The sequence below is a fragment of the Lepisosteus oculatus genome, chromosome 9 (assembly GCF_040954835.1).
Source record: "Lepisosteus oculatus isolate fLepOcu1 chromosome 9, fLepOcu1.hap2, whole genome shotgun sequence".
Classification (NCBI taxonomy): domain Eukaryota; kingdom Metazoa; phylum Chordata; class Actinopteri; order Semionotiformes; family Lepisosteidae; genus Lepisosteus; species Lepisosteus oculatus.
This window is the reverse complement of record NC_090704.1, coordinates 28,733,755-28,752,348: the sequence shown is the minus strand read 5'-3', so window position 1 is coordinate 28,752,348 and position 18,594 is coordinate 28,733,755. Positions and strand designations below refer to the sequence as shown.

Here is an 18,594-nt window from a genome sequence, read left to right as displayed (position 1 = left end):
GGCTATACAAAAACTTGCTGTGATTAATAATGGTGCTAAAGGATTTAAAGTGTACTAATTTTTCTTACAGAGCCTTGAAAAAAATCTGCCACTACCTTCCAGAGCAAAAAAAGTAGCTAATTTCCATGCCTGCTGCCAACCTTGGATGAGACATCCATTTTTCAGGCTACCTCTAAAGTAGACAGACACTGTAGCACCCTCAAAAGCTGGTGGAGCAAAACTCATTTACTGAGATCAGGGATGAACTATAAATCAGTGCTTACTGTTGCAAAGAATCTTAGTTTCTCATATTAAAAGGGCAGAGGTACAGTGCTATAGTGTACAGTTTTAAGCCAGGAATCTTTTTACAGGAAACTTTGGCACTTTAATCACCACACCAACTAACAAACTCACCTTGGAGCTCTTTGTCTTTCATTCTTAGGCAACTTTCTTGTCTATTTTCTAAGAACATGCCAATTTCTGCTTTACGTTATACTAAAGCAGTTGATATGTACTACTGTACATATAGTATCAATTTCTTTTTTGATATAGCACATATGCACACAATTGCTTCTGCTTCTTCAACTACTGATGATTTACCTATGGTTTACTGATGATTTGTGGGCAAAGATTTATTTTAATCTATAACAGACAAGTCTGGATCTTGACCTGTCCAGCAGCAAAGGCCTCTGGGGAAGAAATAAGTGTTTGCATGGCCTGGAAAACCTCCTTTATTGTACAGTTATACTCAGCTGGCCTGAATGCACTGCAGTGCTCTCAGTGAGATATGATCTTGCTGTAGTGTTGTTTTATGTAAAGCTCAAAGACTGAACTGAACACCTGAGAGCTTCAAGTAGTCAATCACACTGAAACAGGAACTGACAGCAATATTGTTTCTGCTCTGCAGCCATCTAGCTATGACAAATTAAGACTTGTGAAAGTCTATGTGAAACACACATACTGTAGATGAAAGATGATCCAAAATCCCTTTTTAACAGTGTATTGATTTATAAATTAAATTTCATAGTGCTGTGGGAAAAGAACATTGCTATGAAATGATAAAAATAAGTAGATGTTTACCTAGATATCTACCTTCCTACAGTATATCGTTCTGCCTATTAAGCGAATAGAAGAAACAGCCTTTCAGGTAGGGTGTAAGTTAAGAGCCTACTGTACAATCACAATGGGTTCAGGGTATGAAGGTTAATAAGCTCTCATCTAGTCATAATGCAAAGGGAGATGGAGCTCTACTGGACTATTGTGATAGGGTAATAGATAATTAATATTTCTATCCATCTGTCTTTCTATCTGTCTATTTATCAAAAATAAAATATTTCTGTGTATGAAACAGCAATAATGCACTGTCAAATAGCGAGACATTAGCATTGTAGTTGACTGGATCATTCCGACATACCTCACATACTGCAATTTTAATTTAATTGAATTCAGGTCAGACATACTGTAATGTAATCTAAAGGGACGGCAGTAACTTCAATGATCTCAGACTTTCATGGCAACAGTGGAGCCATGTTGTCAGGCTTGCATCCAATTATTCAATTACAGAGTCTAGGACAGGCCAAATAAAGGCTCTGGTCAGAAAAGCTCGGGTAGCACAGTATGATAAATTTCTTTCAGCTTTTGAGAGCTTTACTCCCAGTTCCGAATGAGCTGTGCTGACCTGCGCCCCTGGCCACAGCGGCTGTGGGCGGCTCTACAAATGCAAAATTGCAGGTCCTCCATCATCATTATTGTTCTCATTGCTGCACATTATTTTCCAGCAGGACATTTTTTAAAAGGTTAAACCTGCAAAAGTGCTTCTAAGTGTTTAATTCTCTCTGACGCCCACAGGCTTGTTTCCCTGGGTTACTTATACAGTACACTGAAAGCCCTTGAATGTTTTTTTTCAATTCTTTATCTTTTCTTTTATTTCTTTACCATGAGCAAAATGCCTGTCCTTTGGAAACCTTTTGGAACTTTGAGCAATTGCTGAGGAATTTCTTCAAGTAAGAAATGAGGGGTGATTGGTATACAGAATACTCTTGTACTGGTTGTTTCTTTCACTGGGACAACATTGTGTTGAAGTGTTTATCCTGCTTGTGTTGTTGCTGCACAAAACTAAAAAAATACTTTTGCAACAAGTTTATACTGATATAGCTGTATGTATTAATTTTTCTAACACAAATACATATACCATCAGGCAGATAGAAAAACATGAACAGGGGGATAACAGAGTCAACAGCTGGAGGATGGGCCATTAAATATTGTTCTAAATACTCAGTTTACCTTTTTCTGTGAAATCTGAATTGCTTTGGTATGTATTGGGATGAATAGTGTTATACGCATGCAATCTGATCAATCAGTCGAGTTGATAGACCACAATTCTGTACTTCAATAACGGGCAATGATGCCAATTATTCCCCAAAGTAGAAACTTTGGATTGTGTTTTTCACTTTAATATTTGATTCATCTGAGATTTTTTACAAACTAATCTCCGTAATATAATGTGTGTGCTTGTGTATGTGTAGATCAAGTTGCCAAATGCTGAGGTGATCTACAGTAATACATGCTAACATTACAGCAAGTTACTGTATCTTTCAGACAAATTCACATCTAGGATGATCATCCTTTCAACAGTATCTGAACTTTGGGTTTTCATAATTAAACCTAGGGTCAAATTCAAACATTTTCACTCCACTGCTTGAATGACTAAACTTTTTCTTCCATAATTTCACTGACAAATTAGTAATTATAATGGTAATGATGCACAAAAAAAACTGATGTCTCTGAAAGAGCTGAAAATTACCAGAAAATCCAGTTTTTGAATTAGTTTAATTTAGTTTCTTCTAGTTGTCTGTTATAAGGGAACTGCTCCATTCTTTTACGTTTTATCAAACAGGTGCTACACAAGAATAAAATAGACCCTATATTTAATCTATTTTTAACTTCGTTGGCCTTTATTTCGAAAAGGGAAGGTAGAGGCTTAATGTGGGTTTCTTATACTGTAGCTTTAGAAGAAGCAGACAGGCTTTATTTATTGAAATAAAGGACCCTATTCTTAGAAGATAGCAGAAGCTCATTTATGAATTTAACTAATTGTATTAAACTTGAATGATCATTTATGTTTTATATCATAGTAATATTTTTTCAATCATTTTATTGTACTTGTTTCAGTAAGTCTGAGGTCATTACTTGCATTAAATATATTTTTTAAAAACTTTACAATTTTGTTGAATACAGTATATGGAACAATTATACAATGTCTATATTTCTGTATTTTTAATTGGTAGTATGTTTTCCTGGTATATTTCATCAACAGGTTGCGAGAAAAAAAAGGAAAGCAGACACATTTCTTGTGGCAAAGACCTGAGTTCCAGTTCTTTTAAAAGCTGCAACCAAAACACCTTCCCACCATCCAAATGGTAGACTATCTGTAAGTATCTTTTGCAGGATTTCACACTTGTATGTTTATTCGATGGGATTTCAGTTTTTGTTGTGTATAGTGAAAGGAAGGATAAAAGAACAGATAGAGTTGGTTAAATCAATTTGTATTATGATTCAATCAGTGGTGTTGAGCTACTTGGAGGATAACGTTGAAGACTTTGCTCTTTTTTTCTCATTTACCTGAAGTAATCCTTGAAATGGTCTATTAATTAATTTGTGTCTAATTAATTTGGTTTGTGGTACACTAGCAATCTTTTCTCAGATCTTCCATTCATCCATTTTCAGTAAGCTGCTTATCCTGGTAGCTGAGGGCACAACATGGAGAGTTCTCTGTCTGGATTGGACCCCTGTACATCAAATGGCCATGTGGTGTGAGGAGGAAGGAAGCTACTGTATAGCACCTGGAAGAAGCCCACACAAAAAGAGGGAAGCATGCAAACTCCACACAGACAGGTGCTCAGGCTAGAGTTGAAGTAGGTCTTTGAACCCGTTTGGTAGATGTCACAAAAAACCTACAGTATGAGTTCCAGTTTCATTTGCAGCTCTGTTATGCTGTTATTACTTTCTTTTCTCTTATTATTTGCTTCCTAGAGTACTCCTTGACATGATCCAAACAATCACTTCATGCAGCTATTACAAGCCCGTGCCTTTAAACTACTTTTTGAAGATAAAAAATGCTATTACAATTTTGCTTCCAGCTTTAAAAGAAATTATTGTTTGGGTGCCAATTCAGGTTCTAGTTCATTCTCAACCACATTTTATAAGGCTCTTATGAGATGGCTGCAGGGCATTTACCATTTAAATTGATATCTAATTAGTTCATTCCAAATGCTGCTTCTAAAAAGCAGCACACCTTCAAACAAATCACTTTGACTGTACTAGTGTACATAGTTATGTATTAATTTGACCTAACTGGGTTTGATTGTATTACTTAAAAGTAAGAGATCATGGCTATGTTATTTAACAACAGAAAACTATTGAATTCATGCTTACTTTCTTCCTTTGGCACAACAGGTAGTGCAGCTCAGAATCACCAAGCAATACAAAACAGTGATCTCAGAAGGGCTGAAGAAGGTTAGAGGAATGCCTTTTTGTCCGCATATTCAACAATATGGGAATTTCTTCCTGAACACTCCAACCTTTTTACAGACGTTCAAGGTTTGTGTGGAACCAAAAATAATACCTCACACATTATTAATATTGTGTACTAAAACACAATAAGCACACATGCTGTAGAACATTCATTATAAGCACTGAACCGTGCATAAGAATATAATTGTAAGGTTTCTCAGTACAGAGCATAGACAATCATCATGGAAAGCTCCCTTATTGTGGATAATGAAATAGAAACTATTTTGTTTTTAAAGAATACTGTACTTCAAACAGATTCATGAAAATGTGAAGCTTACCACACTGGGTGTGTGATGGAAAAGCACACCACAGTTGATATAATTAATATACTTTCTGTACAGAAAAAAGATAAATGTTCTGTATCTGGTCACAGTTCACCCGGCTGTTTAATTACTGCTGCAAATGGAGGCCTGTCAGGGACTGAACAGCAGATACCGGATCAATAAGAAACAAAATGACTGGCTAAACCTTATTAGGGGGCCCTCAAGGGGCTTCCCACATGATTACCATGGGCACCATGATACATCAGACCTCCTCCATCTTCCTTTCCCTGTGTCAACACCAGGTTTTCCACATTAAATCCCATCAGCCAGGCCCATAAAGGGCACCAGGGCTCTTACAAATGAATACAACTCCTGCAATATGCAAAAATGGATACATTGTTAAGGGCAACACAGTGATGCAGTGGTAAGCATTGTTGCCTCACAGCACTGTCAGTGTTTGCATGGGTTTCCTCTGGGTAGTCTGGTTTCCTGCCAAGGTCACAAGACATAAAGTACTGGTACAAGAGGTAAATTGGCTTCTGGGAAAATTGTCCCACTCACTGGTTTGAGTGTGTGTTTGTGTCTTTGTTTTCCCTGCGGTGGACAGGCATCTTGTCCAGGTGCATCCTGCCTTGCGCCTGCTGCTTCTAGGTTCGGGCTTCCACACGACTGTATTGGCTAAAGTGGTTACAAAATGGACGGATGGATAGATGGATACACTGTCCTGGACTCTCAAGATTAACCAAGGCAGACCAAATTCACCAACTACTTAGGGGTCTTAGGGTGTAAACTTAGACAGGTACCACAGAGACTGGGACAGAGAGATACTATAGCATTATATGCCTCTGTTCCCCTTCCGTTAAGAGGAAACCTAATCTAAAAAACAGTCCTTAAAAAAGGAAACTGTAATGCTGCCACAATACAAATGATTAAGTTATGTTGCAGTAAATGTAGAACAAGTTACCATTCTGATATTTAGTCTAAACCACTGGAGATAGAAGTTTAAGGAGGTTTAGTAGAAGAGAGGAAGAGATGCTGAGTACTGTACATCAAGGAGTTACAGGATGATTTAATCCACTGTGAGAAGCTATCATCACCATATCATGTCTGAGGGAGAGGCCTGTGAAGCATTTGGAGGAATATACTAGTTATCTACATTTGGCTCTGAATCAGCTGAAAGATTGTAGGTCACTGCAGCAGCATTTACAAAAGACCTGTAAAATTAACCACTGGAAAACCCCTTCATAATGTAACACTGTACTGAATTAAAACATCCCAATAATTAACAGCATTTTAAAATAATGTACACATTCCTCAAATTGTTAACATACAGTACATTTTACATTCACATCAATCTGAAAGATACCCAATTACACTAGAGCCTGAACAAAGTTATAAAATCACAAAGATTTCTAAGGATTGCAGTGCTATTAACACTGCTTTCTATCAAACAGAATACTTTTAGGTCAACAACGACACATATTAATGTTCTCTCTACTTTTTTCCCTAATGAGGCCAAACAGCAAGCCTTGAGTGTACTGTAAATGAAAAACCTGCACATTTGGGGGATTATATTTTCTTCCATTAATTGTGTTAATGGAATAACACACTACATTGTGAAGTGTTTTGTGTATAATACAAAAAAACCTAGAAATGAGAAAATTAATTTTAAGCTGCATTAACTTGTTCTCCCAAGATATTTGGCATTGTTGCCATTTTTTTTAGATGATCATGTTATCTCATCATTCCATAGTGTCTTAGCCCCACCTTTCAAGTACACGACTGAAACAGCACAGGGAATGCTACTGCATTTACTATTAATTCCACTCTTATCGTAAACATTTAACTCTGTCCCAAACAAAATATGGAAGAGGAGTATTAACCAGAGTTTATATCTCATTGAGCAATTGAATTTTTATTTGTTTTAAGTACGACAATTGAAACATTCAACACTAAAGTTCAACACTGAATTTAGACCTCATGCCTTTTGTATAACCCAAGAACAATGGATCTTGACAACATTTATAATTTGCTCCCTGAGGCAAAAACAACTCCTGCCTATTAAAGCACTTTTATCATGTAAGGAACACAACACACTTCAGCGTGAAGAAGCTAGTTAACCACAAAGTAACCACTGCTGTTAAAGATCCCATAAATTCCTGAAAGTCATCTTTGAGTATATGTACTTGTATCTGCCAACAAACAAACCAACCAGTCAATCATATTTTATTTATGAAGCACCATTTCATGTTTACATGTCAAAATGGTGTCCAAGCATATATATTTTGAAATACACATTAAGACAAAACTGTAAATAAAAACTTTAAAATACAAAAGACTCCTTGCAGGAGGGTTGCAGGAGACCCAACAGACTAAGCCATTTTAAAATAAATTTTAGATTTAAAATCTTTCTAGTTAAAAAAAATGTGAAAATAAATGTGTATGTACAGTATAATGCAAATGTCCAAATTACACAGTATTTGAGTAATAAAGTAAATGAAAATGGAGCCAAAACACCTCAAGACGTGTGTACAGTATTTTTGGTGATTTCACCACAGAGTATTAGATAAGGATTGATCACTATGGCACCTGGGAAGGAAATCTATGACAAGAGTATGCACTAGAAATCCAAATAATGATGTCAATGCTAATATATAGTAGCAGCTCCGAAATCGTTTCTGAAAGTACAGGTTCTTGAGCACTGAGACCAATGTTCTTAATGTGCATCCTACTGAAGAAACACCAATACCTGCAAGTCCTGCAAGTTGATTATAAAAATCTCTACTACTGTAAGTCACAGTCCATTACATACAGAATTTACAATGAAGAGCATGATATTAGATTTGCAGAATCTGGGTTTTCTTTAATAACATCTTCTAAAGCCCACAGCACCAATTCCACAAATCCTCTTCAGAGTTTTCATACAGCACTGTATGAAGAGTATGCCACAATGTGCTGATAGGCATAGACATCATTAGCTGAAACCTAAAGCCCAATTAGCTAATAGAATAAGAGAATAAGACTCAAACACAGGCTAATCTGATATAGGGTGAATAAGAACAGAAGAATAAAGAGATTCTATCACTCCAAGCAGAAGTTATGTGGTTGGGATGTGGTCAGGTTTTGATCGTTTTCATGATTTTTCTGCCTATTGTGCTAGGTTTCTTGCTGGAATTATAATATACTTTGATTTACTGTTGTTCATCAGTAATGCCACATTATCCAGTGCAAGAACCCTTTCTGTAATCTGTAATGCAACATTTCAAGATGCTAAACCAGGGGATTCTCGATAAACTATCAAAGAATGATCTCTTTTGATTTTGTGACATGAAACTGCAGCCACTGATATTTTCAGCAGTTGATAACACCTTTTTTTGCTGAAGCAATACTGTAGCAAATTTATTACTGAAAAATACTGAAATGACTGGTGTACAAGAGGATACCTCATTTGAAATAAAAAATTGAGGCACAAAAACAACCTGAAAGTGAAAGGTCAGGAAGTAAACCAGGTTGTGCAGTATACTGTACCATGTCATGTGTAGCCTGCAGTTGCCAAATGTGCCAAGTAGGTGTTAACCAGTTTTAAATTAACATATTCATCATGTACTCTTCATGAGTCTCTTAAAATATCTCTAGTGTTAGACATTTAGACATGACTGCTTTCCACAAAATATCATCCACGGGTAAAGAATCAGCATTAGTGGCAGTTTTTAAAGTGGCCAACAGAGATTTTAAAGGTGAACAACCCTGTTTTATACAGCATCAATATACACAATTTAGTTGCAAGCTTCATTGTTCTACCTTGGATTAATCACTAAAACGTTAGTCTGAGTAGTTTAATAAAGCAACCGTTGTACTTCTTCACATTAACACAATCATTTTATATAAATGATGTAAAAGCAATTATTAGCATGATTCTTTGGAAATACTGTACCACACTTAGGTCTTAGTTATACAACATCTGCAAAATGGCCAAAAACAACCTTGTGATGGTGCTCAAAACTGACTAACATCTGTCACACCTGGAAACAGAGCCCATTGGCAAACAGAGCCCATTGACAGTGTCCCTTAGCTCTTAACACAAGAACTGAGTCCGCGGGCAATGTGAGATATCCTGACTATGCTGTACGCCTACAGGCCCATCTGTTCTGCAGAGGAAAATCTGTAATTGTGCGTTGCAATGATTTCTGTTAATCCCTGTATATACTAAGAAGTACTGATCCAGATACACACACAAAAAGTCAAGAGTCACAAAAAGATCCTGTGGAGTCCCTTGTTATGCAAGTAGTTCTGCATAGTTTGTATAGTTCCACCTGATTGTTACATGCAAGATGTTTTTAATTGTTTTATGTTACATGGAAAATCAATTGGGAACAAATTCTCATTTGCAGTTTTGACTTGGAGACATGTTTATGCAACAGGGCATTTACTGGAGCCCTATTGCCCTGCTGAAGCCCTGGACGTGAGCGAAGCACTCAAGGGTATGGCAGTGGTATTCCACCTCCTCACCTGGGAATAAAATCCAAATATCTCTGCAGCAGAGTCCAGAGTCCTCAACCAGTACTCCAAGCTAGCGTCTACAGTGTCAAATCTCAAACATTTTACTGGAACTGTTCATTCTGAACAAACTCTTCCACAAATTGGGACTGTGAGTTAATAGTTTTATGAACAAATGCTATAATTATCCAAGCAGACAGTTTAAAACTAAGAACAAAAATCACCTGCGTACATGCCACATACATACAGAAGTATAAACAAGGCATGATTTTGTAGCAGATAGATACCTTGGTGTCAAGAAATGACTGGATAATATAATCAGATCAATTAGTTACTAAACTCCTAACCAGCTAGATTGGCAGAATGGTCTCCGCTCTTTCTAAAATATTCTTAAGAAATATCTTGATCTATGACCAACACCAACTTATAAGTATCACCACACCCTTTTATTAGGTCTGGGAATTCACTATTTGTCCCTTTAGATTTTAAAATAAAAATCTATAGCACAAATAAGTCACCAATAAAAACACATTTAGCCAATTATGACAATTTTCTAAGGTCCCAAGTGAAAATCTTTGACTTCATAAGCACAATAAAATAACAAAAATCAACAATACATTCTTATACAGAGACACAGTAAATGTGCATTTTCTCCATCAGACTGATGAACTGCTTACTATCTCTATAGAAGTTAAAAGTGTTAAGGTGTTGAACTTCAAGGCTGAAACTTGGACTTTCTGTTTCACCAGAAGACTGTTCAATGTGTGATTTTCCTTGCATTGAGAATGTCCTTTGAAAACTTAAGTCAGTCTAGAACATCCTGACAGGCATCAAAAGCACTCAGCCTTTAAATGTTTTCAATGCAATAATTACTTTTCAATACAGCTGATGTAAAACCATCAACACCAAAATACAAAGGCAGCCAAAGATGACCTTGGCTCAGTCAGATTTATGAAGGAATGCTTCTGACAGACAGTTATTTCAAGTACCTGTAGGTACATCTTTAAAACAGAAATCAAAGACAACAAAACATCAACAAGAAACCAAGCTCTTATTTCTGCTTACAAAACTTATATTCACTTGCCATGAATGTCAAGAATTACACTATATTGGTGACAATTCTCTCTCCTACATCTTTGCTGCTTAGTCTAAACTAGAAAATGTTAACAAATGTGGCAACAGAGAAACCTAAATACACACTCATCACATTCATCACCATCATTTTGACATAAAGATAGGAATTCATGTTAAGGTGACATACTGTACCAACTCAATTAGTAAAGTAATTTTTGTCTAAAATAATGGTGAATTTTAAAAAATAATAATACTACAAAAATACAGACCTTTTAAATACCTGAGAGACAATTGTAGTTTCGACTTACAGTAAAACGTAAAAGAAACACAGCTTGCCTAATGTAAGGAAGAGACTTACACAGTTTAGGAGTAAACTAAACGCTATAAAAGGCACATTCACCATCAAATGATTTATGATGATTTATTGAGGTGATAAACTAATCTGCCCAGAAGACAGGAGAGTGAGAAAGAGCATGGGTGGACAAGCAAATCAAAGTAAAGAAGAGGTGGGGTAAAGCTGGGTTAGAATTTCAAAGCCGTGAAGTAGGTAGGAGCCAGTGGACCAAACAAAGAAGTGGAGTGATATGTCTTGAATAAGAAAGGAGTCTGCAGACTCCATTCTGAATATACAGTATTGCAGCTTTGCAACGGGTTTCTGCAGGAGTCAGACAAGAAGGACATTTCAGTAATGAAGTCAACAAATGACTATAGTGTAAATTAATTCATAGAGGGCACCTTGAGGGAGACAGGAAGGGAAGTGTTTGAGATGGGAAAAAGAGAAATGGAAAAAAGGAGGCTTCAGCACCTTGTTAATCTGTCACTTAAGTGAAATCCTGGAGTCCGGAATAACGCCTACATTTTTCAGAGATGGTTTATCTAAAGTGACATGTCAGTCAACCAAAGCAAAGAAGTTGGGCAGGTGTTGCAAGCAACTCAGAGAGTCAGTTAGGAGTAATCATGTTTAGGTGTTATTTAATATCTACCATCCAGCCACTACTTGCTTCAGCTAGACATGATTCAAGCAGTGCAACCAACCACTTATTCCTGGTCTCAAAGGGCTTTCAATCATGTTGAAGAATGCCACCAAGGAGCATCTAATAAATTGTAAGCAGACTATAGAGACTTTGTCCATAAGTGAAACTCTAAAGCATTCCAGATTTAATTTTCCCACTGGTAGATAAATATAATCTGAATGTCAGTGATCACTGAATATTGTTTGAATTAAGACAATGCTTCACCCAGAAGGTCAGTAAAGGATCCCAAGCACAAAATGATTGTACTGTATGGTGTTCCACGGTGTCAAAAATGAGGTCAAGAAGCCCTAGATTAGAAGGAAGAACAGAGACAACACTTATCAGTACATTAAATATTTATTAAAATATTGTTAAATATTTCACTCGGTACAGTGGCTATGTCTAAACCCAGACTGAAGTAGCTCACCAGTAACTGAGATGAAACTATACTGTACAGTTTGAGTTCAAAGGGTCTAATAACATCCATCTAAATTAACTTTCATGCATCAAAAAGAAAAAAGAACAATTTAATTTTCATTTAATTTGATTGTTTCATCTCATTGTTTACTTTGCTAGCGTAATAAGAAAATCATAACGCTGAGATGTGGACTTGTATTTTGATAAAATGTTCTAAGCGACTAATCTAAATAAGACTCAGTCACCTCAGCCATTTAAGTTGAAGACTTTACTGACATCTGCACTGTACTTAATAATTCCTCTTGCACAAGAAATAAGGAGGGGAAAGAGTAATCTCAGTTTGACTAATAACTAATTTATTTACGATTTTATAAAGATCATAAGTCAACAGTCTTGGAAATAACATGAAAGGAATGACTTTTCCGTGCAAGTCTGCAATATTTGTAGCTGTGATCTTCGGTTTCTGATGGATATTGAATTTTTGAGTAAGAAATGACTTACTCAATGTTGTCTTGGGTCAGAGGAAAGTAACCAGGGCAAATATTTTTTTTTTAATATCTCAAAACACCCACTGAGCAGGTACGCATCGAGGATACACCAAGGTTGGATAAGCTGTGACACATCTTTTCTGAGAAAAATGTTTGCTGCCATGAGGTCCAAAGAGAGAAGAACAGTTAACCTTTGGTGGGTGAATTCATCAGAAGTAGACAATGAAGTTAAACAGAAAGGCAAAAAAAAAATGAAGCAGCAACATCGGAAATTAATGAATATCCTGCTTCTCTCTTTTATGGTTGAAAAAGGTAAATGTACCAACTGTGCAAGGTAAGTGACAATCTACAGTAAATTAAACCCTTAAGTACTGTACCTAAACAAGGGACTTTTATTAGCATAACGGATTAACACAATGGCAATGCAATTAAAGTAAAATTGATGAGGGAAAGCAGGCAACATACGGCATCTTTATGTAGCAACATAAAAGCAACTTTTGTGTAAGAGCAGCTACTTAAGACAGCCAAGCTAGAAGGTTTAATCACAGACATAACATGCAGGAAAGGTATTACAAAGTGATTAAGAACCACAGTCAGCTCCCCCTGGTTCTCCTACAGTACATGTGTAATTTAAATATTAATTTTGGCATTCTTGTATTTATTCACAGCAAGGAGTTACAGTACTTGTTATAAATACTCCATCTTAAGGAAGTCTATAACTGCCATCTGCCTAGTATTTAAACCGATAACACTCTGAAGAAGATGTGCTAAAAGAGCATGGGCTGTGTCTAACACTTTTTGTACACTATGAAACTCCTTGTCTCAGTGTTAATCATGGCCTCTTGGATGTAGGAGTGAATGCAAAACTGCTACATTTTGTAATATTTTTTCTGGAAACCATATGTATTTTCCTGACATTTCAGATTTCCCAAAATACTAATTAGAATGGTTAATATTTAATGAGGTGTATACAACTTTTTTGTGGTGTTTGTCATAGAAAAGAATTTATCCCAAAATGTGTAGAGTACATTATGTACATTGTTGTATAATGGTCTCAGATACCTTAGGCACAAAACAGTTATAGTATATTCACAGTATGTTACCCCTATTAATAATTACTAGCCTCTCCTAACATTTTCTACTGTTTTAACAACTTTAACTGTTTTTACAGCAAAGGCTTAGTTGAGAAGAAACCAAACGTCTTTGAAAATACAATTACAAATAGAATTACTGAAGGTCGTTCATATGGTCGTATACATATGAAGCTAATATGAAGTGTTGCAGCCAATATAAAGTGTTGATAATCCATCGCATTTACTAATCAATTATGTCTAATTAACTCATTGCTAGTTGTTCCTCATTATTAACATTGCCACCTCTCTATACAATATGTAAAGCTGAACAAGGTAAAAGCTGAATGAGCAGAACCTGTGTCCTGTCATATTCATGTGCTATGAAAAGCTTTTCTCTTGTGCAGGAAAAATTATACATTCAGTAATACTGTATGTCTGTTTTTAGCATTATTTCTACAGTACATCATATCATTTTTTATAGAATATTATAATATCTTACTTAAGGAGAACTGTAATGCTATTTTTTATATTTCAGTATTATAAAGAATCAGCACTGATGAGTCCATTTCAAACCAAAATAAAAGTAAAATGTACACAGTAACTCCAATTGAAATATTGTTCTCAATTTGTACATGATTTTGCCGACAAATAAAACTTGCAGTACTTGTTAACTCTGCGTGCAGATCACTTTGGAACTTTGGAACATTTCTGCTGTGAAATGTCTGCTGCACAATCTGATTCGCTTGTTTATCAGATTACATTAGTCATTAGAGTGACTAGTGAGCAGGAAGGGCCACTTCACATCGCAATTCACTCAAACTCTCACTCCTGCCCCTGGTGAGACCTTCAAAATATGCGTTTTGTTTTACTGTCAATGCATTTATTTTGTTACAGAGATTTAATACCTGGTCTGTAATGGGAAATTGCAGTTCCCCTTTAATAATGGGTATTTTAAGGTGGTCAAAAATTATCTCCTAATGCAATACAATTAGGCTTTCTTAAGTATAAATTATTAAATTTATGTGACACTTCAACTTTGCCAGGTTTTGTTCTTTGTGTGGAACAAAACATGAGAATTCAAAAATGAAATTACATTTTTTAAATATGGTTTCTAAAGTGTTTTTTGGCTCCTTACTGGTTTATACATTTAAAGTTACAGCATGCATTTACAGTATGTAGAACTATTTATTTCCTGCTTAAACACCATAATGCTATTTTGGAGTTCTCATCATGCTTGTCATTATAATTGACAGTTATTTTCTAAAGTGCATATACTAGTGTATATAGTGAGAATTGACATCAAAATCCTCTCTTCATTGCAGCCCTGCATAGAAATAATGAAGAATAATAATACCTGCAGAACTTCTAACTTTATGCTTGCAGTTTCCAAGGCACACCTGATTAAGAAAAAACAACCATTGGCAATACCTCAGTACTCAAAATTCAGTGAAGCCAAGCTGTCACTGTAACACTTTGTCAGCACACTGTAAAATATCTATGAGCAATTTCCACTGTGCATACCTGCCTTCTTTCAATTAGCAGAGTCCAGCTTTCATTAGCCGATAGCAATTAGACATGATTAAAATAAAATAGAGTGAAATTCCACAAGGTGACATTTATTTCTTGAGACTGAGAGTATGAGCCTGTTAACTTGATTATATGGAGTATTCCTTAGCTGTCATCTATCTGTATAAGCAAAATCATCGATTTTCTGTGTGAATTAAAAACAAGACAAAACAGGAAGGTGTGTGAGTCTGCAGGGGCGATGTATAATTTAAAACTCTAGGGGCTGCTAGTTTAAGAAACTGTCAAGTGAAAAATATAACAAATATTTAATTCTTATACAGAAGAGCATTTAATTACAGGCTGTAAAGTAGCATTTGTACAGTAAGTGACTAATAAGTACAAGCTTATTTATCATTTTATCAACTATTGTACATTTCTAACCTTTTTGTTAATTTGAAGCAGTTTAAAAATGGAATAAATGAAGAATTTATGTTACTGCTCAACAGAATAATAATAATAAATATTTTGGCTGTAAAAGTTGAACAATTAAACGATGCTAATTAAAGACAGATAAACACACAGTAAAACCATGTAGTGCTTTTATGAGGTTTGTGAAAAAAGCTTTAAAAATGTTTCTGTCTTTAAATTCTCACAGCATCTGTAGATATAAATCTTTTCCTCTGTGGAAGCACAACTCCCATCCTACAGTCCAGATGTCCAAGCCTTTTTGTCTCTCTGTTCATTAAGCACAGTAACTACAGAATTGTGGGAGTTTGAAACAAACTGCCCAGCCATGTTGTTGAAGCCCTGGCATCTTTCCAGAAATGGCTGGAAGAGATCCTTGGATCAATTAGCCGCTAATGACCAACTGAGCTTAAAGGTTCTCTTTTGAAACATTTATATGTTCTTACAGCTGTAGATACTGCCGGTGGTTTGCCCAGCTACTTGTTTCCTTAACATACTTCTCAAAAAGGACTGACTGCTCAGCACATGCAAACAAATACAAATGTTTACACAAAACTTGGCTGCTGCTCCTGGACAAATTTTATTTATACCTTACCAGGTATATTAGGTACAGTATATTAAGATGTTTTAATGCAGCATTAAGAAAAATAAAATTGAGAAGAGTTGTTGAATTACAGGTTATTCTGGATAACTATTGACAGCCATTCCAACCCCCCCCCCCGGAATATGAAACTCAAACTTTAGGATGTGATGACAAGACTGGATCTATCGACCCATCCCAAGAGTTAGACACCTGAAGGTGAAGTGGCTCATGGTCGTGTCTGTGGAGACTCAGTTGCTTAAGGGTGCATAGCTGTTCTCAGTACATCACCAAGGATCACACAGGCTTACTTCTGTTCACAGAATAAATGTCTTCTTGTTAAGGACATTTTCACTTATGGCACTGTAATGGAAACTTACTGAAGAAAAGTGTTTTACCTAAAATGTTGTTTACGGGCAGAGCTGTGTTGCAGAAGCAGCTGGATTCTTAGAACAAAGTGTGATTGTACCCAGCAAGTCAAGGGCACGGGATGTTTTAATAATGTTTCTCGGCCCGAGAAAAGGCGATACAAAGCTGCACGTAACTGTCTTCTCTGTCCTTCAAGGCTAAGACCTATAAGGACTGGAAAATTACTGTCTTGCCTGTCTTCGTATTACTAACCAACCATAAAGAAGTAAACAAGTTGAGGTGTTGCATTAGCTACTGTAAGTGTATAAAATAAGGGACCTTTCCCTGTTTTACTTTGGAAATCAGCTCTCACTTGCTGCACAGACTGGTGGTTGCTGTTTTTCCCTATTGCACAATATGAATAAATGCCTTACTGAGAGAATGAGAACACCTTTGCTGGCTCTTCTTTGATAAAGATTCCACGACAGTACTCAATCAGAAAGATCTATAAATTATGACTGTACATGTTCTTCTCACAAAATCAAAATATCCTATGTTGCTAGAAAAACAGAAAGCTAAATCATTCTCTATTATGTGAGTCCTAGTTTAAAGCAAACAGTAATGAAAATTTAGTTAAATATAAAATAATGCAATGTCATTTGAACTGATTTTATTATTCAAATCAAGCCCACCTTGACACTAAGGACATCTGACAACAATTCCTAGTAAACTCCTACACAGCGAGTCTAGTAATCTTGTGTTTTTTTAGCACAAACAATCCCAATCCCATGAAAATGAAATCATGCACATTTGTTAACTGGACAAAACTGCTTGTCTCTTAATGTTAATGTAATTGTGTATCATTTTCCATAGAGAGGACTGATTTAATAAAGATTACTGTGAATACTTGTGTGTAAGTTCACACTAAAGTTAACAGGTTAAAGTGGAAAACTCACTTTGAGAGTGTCCAGAAATTATCTCCATATCTGATAGCTGGGTCAATGTTTTTTTTCTAAATTTGGAAATCCAAATTATTGGTACAATTTTTTGCATACTGTACACTTATGAATCACTATTTGTTAATCAATTCACCCTCGATTATACCAAGTGAGGGATATGAATTGTGCATAGATAACGTACACCATCAGAGGCACCTGCCATTTTTCAAAATGAGATATCTCAAAGAGCCTGCAGGAGATCTTTTTTCCCCTTGTGGAAAGCAAATAAGTTTCAGATGTTTCACTCTATTGAACATCCATCCATCCATTTTTCTAACCACATTATCCAATAAAGGGTTGCAGAGGAGCCAAACCCTACCCCATCAAGCAAGGGACACAAGGTGGGATATACTCTGGATGGGACACCAGTCTATTGCAGGGTATGCAGTACAGTACACTGTACACATAAACACAGACACACCACGGCCAATCTTCCCAAACGTCAATTAACCCACCAGTGTGTCTTTGGAGTGTGGGAGGAAAATGGAGCACCTGAAGGAAACCCACGCAAACTTGGGAAGAACATACAAAACTCAACACAGATACAAGTAGCAGCCCAGATCTGGAATTGAAACTAGGGCCCCAGATCTGCTAGAAAGCATTGCTATTCACTGGACCATTGTCCACTGCTCTCTGTTGAACATCTTTATTGGAAATAACATCTCCTCCCCTCCCCAAATGTGTCCTGTTGCTCGGGGAATCCAGGCCAAAATAATCTAATGTGCCAGTTTAGATGCAAACCAGTCCTTGGTTCAATTTTGGATTCTATTAAGGATGAGTAGAATTTCAGATTTTTGTATGAATTTTTCTGACCTGCTTTTTGATGCCAATTGTCACTCCCATAATAATCTCAGGCAGTGAGGTTTAAATGAAAAGCTTGTTCTTGATGAAATGCAGGCAGTGCATCCTCAGACTGCAGGCATACACACACAGTGCCTGACCTGTGATGCTGTAATAGTGTCCAAAGAGAATGAAACATTTAATCACTGTACACCCAGCCATAACTTACATTATAAAGAACTGTTGTCCATCCCTCCATTGTGATGCACTGGAAGACGGTCAGCACAGCAAATAAGATGTTGTCAAATTGAGTGATCCCATCATTTGGACCGATCCAGTCTGGAGTGCAGTTATATTTTTTGGGACATTCCCTAAATCCACAGGGAAATTCTAACTCAGATCCATCCACGGTTTCATTGTCTGAAATTAAATAATCATGGCTTTAGATATTAAACAACAATGTTCAGTGCTTCAGACAATAGAAAAACTAACAAAACAACAGGATTTCAAATGGATGCTCATATTCATGTGTTATGCTAAA

The 18,594-nt window shown here is 36.2% G+C and overlaps 1 protein-coding gene across 7 annotated transcripts in view; it reads right to left on the bottom strand.

Moving 5' to 3' along the window:
- The window catches only part of LOC102692022 (voltage-dependent R-type calcium channel subunit alpha-1E), a 177,999-nt gene that overhangs the window by 85,814 nt on the left and 73,591 nt on the right, over positions 1-18,594 (bottom strand). For all 7 annotated transcript variants that reach the window (XM_069194329.1, XM_069194332.1, XM_069194328.1 and 4 more), the window contains exon 5: positions 18,283-18,473. In XM_069194329.1, coding sequence (XP_069050430.1) covers positions 18,283-18,473 — 191 coding nt within the window. The remainder of the gene's footprint in view (positions 1-18,282; positions 18,474-18,594) is intronic.